Below are 8,716 nucleotides of genomic sequence, written 5' to 3'. Positions count from 1 at the left end.
TGAATATCCACGTACAATTCTTATGGAAGAAAAAGGCTCATCAGTCATTCTGCTCCGGAATTACTGAAGAACATATCGTAAACCACACAATTAAAATAGAACCTTGATCGACGTCCTGCTTCAGATTACGCTTCTAGCACTCATTTCTTCCTCACCCGCAAGTTTTAGGGTTCGAGTTTTCTTGAAACAACGCAATTTTCGGCTAGGTTGGTAGCCAAAGTCTTAAGCAGAGAAAGAACCAAACTACTTGCTTAAAAAATAAACTTCGTTCGCACTGATTTTACTAAAACCTGACATATTCAGAAGTAAACATCATGGACCACCAACATTCCTTCATTTAATTCTAGATTCCAGTAATGTCTCAATCTAATTCGAAGATACTTTTGCCTGTAAGATACAGAAAAAACTCTGGCCACTAATAAAGGCAACAGAAATTTGGCATAATTTACTTATTCAACAGAATTCTTGACCATACATCGGCTTTGCAAAACAAAGGCGTAATACATGAAAAGGATCAACAACCTATGCAAGGGATATGAGCATCGCGCCCTTGATCTAAATGTATGTGGAATTTAACAGCACAAAAACATTTCGACAAGCATTGAAAATTGAGTGAAAACCACTAATCAATGAGCTACGAACAATCTACAACAACGTAATTCTCAATCAAGAGAAGCTTATAACCTGAGCCTCGCTCCACCATCGAAACTTGAATGAGCAAGCGTGTTATTCCTTTTTGAGAATAATTCTGAACCATCCCCAACTGATTGGTGTTTTCTCACTTGAAAGAGACTTTTTTATTATTATTATCATGAGCCTGGGATTGAGCTCTTCCTTGGGTGTCATATCGTGCACTAAAAATCCAGAACTAGAAACCCGATTTACAGATTTCAAACTAGATTCAACCCATCAGTCTCTGCATCTGTCCAGGCCATGAGTTCCATCAAATTGCTTCGAAACCCCAAATCTGAATACACTCTCCGTGTATCCATCACTGATTTCCTTCCCATTTTACCATATATTCCTTCCAGAATCTCTTCTCCATCATCCTGTGGTCTGGAACCAAACTGTGTATTTCTTAGTTCAGCTGGACGCCCCACTGTCTCCACCATCATGCATGGATTGTTAAACCCATTCCATGAATGAAGCGGAACCAATTTACTCAATGCAGCTAACCAATCAACCACCTCCTTCATGGAAGGTCTCCGCTCCCGACAAGACCTCACACATTTGGAAGCAATCAAAGCCAACTGCTTCCTAATCATAGGATCCTTAAGCGGGACAGTTCTTGGATCATAAATAGCACCAAGTTTCCCCTTTTTAATGAGTGGAATTGCCCAATCGACAATAGAAGAAGGAGAATGCCCCACATCAATAGCCTTCCTCCCGCTAATAATCTCCAACAGAAAAATCCCAAAACTAAACACATCAGTTTTAGTACTCAAATTATCTGGTGTAACATAACATGGATCAAGATAGCCAATAGTACCAGCAGGTGGGGTTGACTTTAGTCTATAATCATCATCAACACCGCACCTAAGTGCTAAACCAAAATCACCCAATCTCGCATTGAAATTCCTGTCAATCAAAACATTTGCAGACTTAATATCTCTATGAATTACCGGTGGGTTTTGTGAGTGTAATGTATCAACAGCCTTAGCTATTTGCAAAGCCATTCTAATTCTTCTACCCCAATTGGGTGGTCTAGAATTTGAGTGAAGAGTATCATAAAGAGTACCATTACTCATAAACTCAACAACAAGCAACCTATCCTTAGTATCATTAGCAAAGCCTAATAAGTTTACAAATCTTGGGCTGTGAATTTTGGACAAGATCTCGATCTCGTTATCTACTTCTTGGCCAATTTCAAGATCCTTTGAGGGTTTCTTGACAGCAACATGACGGCCACGTAAAACAGCCTTGTAGACACAGCCATGGCTGCCTTTGCCTAGGAGTTTCTGGTCAGAGAAACCATCGGTGGCAGCTTCAATATCACTGTAGTTAAACTGTCGGATCTTGATGGGTTTTTCTTGTTTGGTTCTAGAAGTAGAAGGAGATGATGATGCTTGAGATGATGGTGTAGTAGAGATTATGGCAATGGCTGAGTCTGCCTTGCAAGAAAGGTATCCCATCAAGAAAAATGTTTTGTTTTTTTTTTTTTTTTTGTGGGAAATTATGGTGAAAGATGAATCCTTGATGCTCTTTATTTACTTATTGAATAGATATAAACGAATTCAAGAATACAAGACAAATCAATGGCTTTCCTGCACGAAGAGGAGGGATGTTCTTACAAAGAGTAGTTTGGTGGTAGATGATGGGAACGGGATGGATGGAGTGTATCTGAGAAAGTCTTCTTGGGTATTGGACCGAGGACCCCACTGACTTGGAATCCCTAGACTATTTTGATAAATTAAGCGAGCAGAGAGACAGAGAGAGGAGAGAAAATTAAATCTTTTTTATTTTATTTTAAATATAATGCCGCTGTATAACGGCATTGACGTTATTGACCACTCGTTGTCGTGTTTTTATAAAAAAAATTTAAAAGTTTTGCTATAATTGCAAATAACAGCTCCATAACAATTCTTTTCTAGAATTGTTTTTTATTATTATTTTAAGTTTATTTTCATTATTTTAATCTTTTTCATAATAGTAATATATTTTTTATTAAATATATTTTCAATCAAAAATTATTTTTAAAAATCCCTTAAAAAATAATAGTTGGTACAATACAACATGTGCTTTTAAACTGGTGTTCTCTATTTACTTTTGTGTTTTAAAAACGTTTTAAAAAAGTTAAAATTTTTTTAATTTTTTATTTGCTTTAAATTAATATTTTTTTAGTGTTTTCAAATATTTTAATGTGTTAATATTAAAAATAATTTTTTTTTAAAAAATATTATTTTAATATATTTTTAAATAAAAATTATTTTAAAAAATAACCTCAATAAACTTTGTAACTGAATATTTTGTGAGGAGCAGCACGATATTATCAGCCAATACGCAAGGAAAGTAGATTCGTGTCATTTGCTAGACGACAGCTACAATTTTGTTGATTTATGATCCAAGTCAAGAGTAAAATAATAAAATAATAAAATAATAAAACAACAAATCAAACCTTCTGCAGCACGGATGCTGCAAAAGGCCCATAAGGTAAACCCATCACATACCACACCTTCCACCGCAAAAAAAAGCTTTTTCTAAAGGGGACCAAAGCTACAAACAACAGCTGAAAGGTAAGTAGCAACGGGCTCCTTATGCACCCTTTCATTGCATTTAACATCTTTATAATGAAATATCATTATCATTCTTGATATAGAAGTTACTGCATTCATAAATCACAATCTTCATCTGATTTGCTATAGCGGCCTGTTCATGCAAGAAGAAAAAGATGTCAACCCTGAGGGGTCAGGTCCTGAATTTGTTCCCTAAAGATCATCAATTCGAGTCCCACAAACCTCATGGTCACTGGAGGCTTAGATGATCGTTAACTTTAGGGCCTGTGAGATTAATCGAGGTGCGCGCAAACTGGCCTGAACACCCACGTTAATCTAAAAAAGAAGAAGAAAAAGATGTATGTTCCATATTGAAAAAAAAAATACCTTTCTTTTAAGTGCTTATAAGTGTGGATTTGTGGTAAATTAAGTGAAAGTCATGGTGATGGGCTATCCTAATGAGCTTCATAATGTTCTTACATGGATATTTATAATATTAAAAAAAAAATGATATTTGGAACCTAGTATGTTAGTAGCTTTTCAATTTAATTTAACAGATATAATAAATTCTATTTTATAAACACTTTTAAGACATTATTTTCACACATCTAAACCAACTCTTTATTTGTTTCCATTCATAAACATATTCTTCAACAATATCCCCTCCTCACATCACTAATTGGTTAGCATCACTCAATATGATTAACGATAACCAAGAATTTTTTTTCCTCTCTCTCTCTCCATGTTTTCTCCACGTCTTTAATCGACAATAGTATGTACTAGATAGATGGCCCCCGTGTTGCTGCGGATCAATTCTTAGTCAGTATGAACCGCTATACTAATGGCAATTGGCGATTAGATTTATGAATGTTTGAATATAGAAGTTTGCTAAAAATAGACAAACAATGTCAAGATTCAAAAGTGGCTTGTCATTTTTAAGAGAATCAGCGCAATTGCAATGCATAATAGCAAAAATGACATTGATCCACATGCAACATCGTAGTAGATCTACATTACAAATACAAAGTTAATAAAAAAAATAAAGTAATAACTAACCAGGAGGAAAATGACCATTAATCTTAAAGACATAACCTTCGCACCCATCGATGTAAAGGCAAACATGGAATTGTAAGCTTGAGGATTGATTCAAAATTTCTTAGAAAAGGTTCCATTGTTAGGGTTAAGCAATTCATCAAGAAATTTAGGTGTTTGTCACATGACTAGCGAGAAAACTTTTCCATTAAGGAAATAGTGTGAGAAAGCAAGTCAAATCCTTGAGGATCATGCAAGGCGCACTTAAACAAAAATGGTGTTCGAACAAACAAAGCCATATTAGCTTGAAAAAGCCTTAACAAAAATAAAACTCTTATTGCGGTATAACATCACAACAATAGTCACATAAGGAAAAAAACAAAAAAAACTATGTAATCCAGCTAAATGGAAGCACAAAAGAGCTTGAATATAGGCATGCGTAAAAAGAATAACAATAGCCATGAAGGCCTTCAAAAAATGAAACCTTAAGCAATGCAAAAAACAGAGTTGTTCAAACCTGTACTAGCACTTATAAATAGACCAAAAACCAAAGGAAATGCAGAGCGGTAAACAAAACATATGCTAACCTGCATAAATATAAAAGCCATCACTAAATATGCTTCATTAAACTAGGTTAGACTCAAGTTTTTTTATCCAAAAAAAATTGTAACTGAAAAAAATAGAGGGCAACACACATAAAAACAAAAGAAACAAAAATGATTTGTGACAAATTGACTTGTTAGATTGAATACGAGCAAATAAACAAAAGTTGTTGTACAAACATAACATGACACTATTTAAAAAATTATATCACAGGTTTGTCGATAAGGAATGAACATCAAAACAAATAACATTGCAAAAATCATATTATCGAATAAAATTAGATGGTTCTTCTTCATGCTTGATTGTTATGGTAACTTTTATTTGAAAAAAAAAATGATTGTCATAATCAATTTTTACCCTATTTTACTTAGCAATCCAATAGAGAACACCAATAGCACAAAAAAAAAACATGTTATGGCTAGCAAATTTGCAGCAGCCTACTACTAGAAGAAAAACAAATAACAATCAATGACCAAGCCATTAAAAGTTTTTTAAAAACTTTGGAAAGGCAACTTAGATAATTTCAATTTCTTATTCTTTCCTTATCAATTTCAGATCCAAAGCACCATCCTTATCCCTTTGTTAACAATTCAAAATTCAAAGAAATAGACATTCAAGACTGTCAAATCTGTAGAAGCCTAATGCAATAAGAAAAACCAATAAACATCATCAAATAATGGCCAAGCCATCCAAAGTGCAAAATAATGCTAGAAAGGCAGCATAGACTATTTAAGTTTTCAATTCTTCTCTTCTTAATTCCAGTTTAAAAGGTGTACCAAAAAGAATTTGAAAAATTAACAATCAAAATAACTAAATAAAAAAAAGATTAGCATGCATGAAAAGAAATAGTCAAGGCCTAAAGAAACCAAAGTGGACTAGAGAGAAAGACTTAAAGAAATTGTTGTTTATGTTCTTCTTAAGTACATTCTTCTGCATTCTAGTTGTCTTTAAATAGACTTTGAGTTTTACAGAAATGCAAGAACTATCCTGTTAGTTAGCCTATGCATGATATATAACATGATCAAAGAGTTCATGTCTTATCCCAAGTGTAGGAGTGTCAAAGTAATAAATAACCCGGCAAGACCGATGTCTAACCACAAAGAGGTGAATTGTATAAATTACAAATAAAGAAAAAGATTTGAAGAGAATAATAACATAAAAGGAGTTGAAGAGAGTTTTGGGAAGTGATATTGATGTAAGGATTAAACAATAATAAAACAGATGTCAAGGTTAGAGGATCCACTAATGGTATTTCAAATAAATATAATATAAACTCTTTTTATTACTCAATTGGAAACCACACATAAAAGAGGTTCTAATCGGATGATTTATCGTTATTAGCTCATTATAAATTATTAACATGATCATATTAATCATCTTATCTAAGTAACACCATACTTATAAATATCATCAGGCATTCATGTTGCTAGCTTATGTTAACAACAAATCAAGTTCCTATCATAACAACGATGTTGGCCGAAAACTATGAAGAATCAAGCATTTGATGTACCAAGTGTTATACAACACAAATCTAGATTAACCATTTAACAAGCAAGGTATTAAGAATTAGTAAAATAAAAAAATAAGACATGTTAATAACAATCTTTCTTGGATATAAACATTAAAGTCCATGTTGAGTTTATATTATACCTATTCTAACACTATTAGTGAAACCTTTTCACCTTGACATAATTAACTTAGCTAAACATAATGAAGAAGAAAAACATAAATAAACAATATAAGAACATAAACATGATATAAGTTAACTAAGTATAGGAAAGGAAATGAAAAAGCATAAACAAGATATTAACATAGCATTAAAGAAAACTTGAACATTACAAAGAGAGAAAGCAAGAAGATGATTTTGATCTGAAAAAAATAATATGACTAAATACATGGCAAATGCCTCCTTTTATAGGCTAAGATGTGGAACTATTGATTGGTTGACAAACTATTTGGTTGGTGGCCAACCATTGATTTGGTGGCTGGTTTTTGACATTGTTGGTTGCTGGTTATTGACATTGTTGGCTGGCCAAACCGTCATTGCTAACATCAGAATTTGAGCCCTTTGTTCCATGAAATCTATGGGCAATTGTCTTAGCTTTCCAACAAAAAAAAACCAGAGCTCATTTGGACTTCTAGAACTCAAGATATGAGCTGAAAACCGAACAGTGTTTGAGCTGCAGGACAGGTTCCGACTTCTCCGTTGTTGGTAAGATTTGAACTTGAAAACGGCAGAATTGAGTCTTGGACTCTCATGAAAGTTTTAGGTCTATGTCATAGCTTTCCATCCATATAAAGTAGACCTAAATCCGAGTTCTACAACTCCAGTTATGATCCAATAACCGAATGGTGTTCCAGTTTGGAATTGAACCAGCATCTCTTCTCTTAGCTTAGCCCTTTTTTTGTCTCTTCACTTTTAATAGTTAATCACATCAATCAATCCTTTGAATTGTGAGATATAACTGCATTCAAAACAAGCATTTACCATAAATTAAAAATATATTATATTATCAGACTTGTTATTATAAATCATGCTTTAGTTAGGGAATTTAATGATACTTTAGTGCAATATGATGATATAAAGCCTTAATGAAAATGCACTTTTAAGTACTAATCAATATACATTTGAAATTGAAAAGCTTGTTATCTTATCTTCTCTTGTTATCTTTATCTCCTTTGTTTCAGGATTCTGCTTCTGGTTTTGAAGAGTTCTTATTGACCTGTTCTTCTACACACCCTCGTAGTCGAAAGGGTAAGGAACGAATAGTGAGACTAGCATGCAAGAGAAGAAACCGAGTGAAAGACAACGGCTTTGTGAGGGCATCTGCATATTGATCTTTGCTAGACACAAACTGAACATGAAGTTGACCATGTAGAACTTGATCACGAATAAAATGGAAGTCAATTTAAATATGTTTTATGAGAGCATAAAATAGGGGATTACTGGTCAAGTATGTAGCTCCGATGTTGTCACACCAAAGACTTGGAGGTTAGAGAAGCTGAACATGAAGATCAGTTAGCAAGGATTGGATCCATTGAATTTCAGCAGCAACATTGGCAAGAGCTTTGTATTCTGCTTTAGTACTACTTCGGGCAATGGTTTGCTGCTGTTTGCACCCCCATGAAATTAAATTTTTGCCTAAATAAACACAAAAGGCACAAACTGATCGTCTATCATCACAATCAGATGCCCAATCCGCATCGCTGAAGGAATGAAGTTTTACAACAGTACTTGGTTGAATTAACAACGTATGGGAGATCGTGCTTTTTAAATAACACAAAATGCATTTTACAGTTGTCCAATGTGGTTCAAGAGAAATATGCATATATTTGCTAACCTTGTGAACTGCAAAGGCAACATCAGGCCTAGTGAAAGAGAGGTATTGCAGCCCGCCAACTATATTAATGACTGGGAAGTGGACATGGGAGTCAAGCACGACTTTGCTTTGTCCATATGGCTGCGAGTAAGGAGATCTAGAATGTAACGATGTTGGGATAAATGTAAGCCGTTGGTGTCTCTAATAGCTTTAATTCCTAAAAAGAATGTCAAGTCACAAATATCTTTCACTGCAAACTTGTTCTGCAACAAGGTAATGACACGATTAATAGCTTGCATGTCAGCCCCAGTTAGAATTATGTCATCAACATAAATGAGAAAATAAATAAGTGTTGAGCCTTGGTGATAAATATACATAGAGTGATCGGCATGACTGCTGATGAAGCCAATGGCTTACAACTGATTAGTCAACCGAAAAAACCATGCTCTTAGTGCCTGACAAAGACCATACAGAGATCTTTGTAACTTGCAGACGTGGTGAGGCAATTGTGGATGAATGAAGCCTGGGGGTTGAGTCATAAAGACATCC

The 8,716-nt window shown here is 34.2% G+C and overlaps 1 protein-coding gene across 1 annotated transcript; it reads right to left on the bottom strand.

The window, feature by feature from the left end:
• Nucleotides 1–419: 419 nt before the first annotated feature.
• LOC7461691 (serine/threonine-protein kinase-like protein At3g51990) lies at nucleotides 420–2,407 on the bottom strand. The gene has a single exon (XM_024600256.2). The coding sequence runs from the start codon at nucleotides 2,130–2,132 to the stop codon at nucleotides 891–893; it is 1,242 nt and encodes a 413-aa protein (XP_024456024.2). The 5' UTR covers nucleotides 2,133–2,407; the 3' UTR covers nucleotides 420–890.
• Between the last annotated feature and the right edge of the window lie 6,309 nt (nucleotides 2,408–8,716).

The sequence above is a fragment of the Populus trichocarpa genome, chromosome 1 (genome assembly GCF_000002775.5).
Source record: "Populus trichocarpa isolate Nisqually-1 chromosome 1, P.trichocarpa_v4.1, whole genome shotgun sequence".
Taxonomy (NCBI): Eukaryota; Viridiplantae; Streptophyta; class Magnoliopsida; order Malpighiales; family Salicaceae; genus Populus; species Populus trichocarpa.
Note: the sequence above shows the minus strand (reverse complement) of the source record. Positions and strands in the feature narration are given on the sequence as shown.

Coding starts and splice junctions, on each gene's coding strand:
- LOC7461691 (XM_024600256.2), bottom strand. CDS start 2,132: ATGGGATACCTTTCTTGCAAGGCAGACTCAGCCATTGCCATAATCTCT.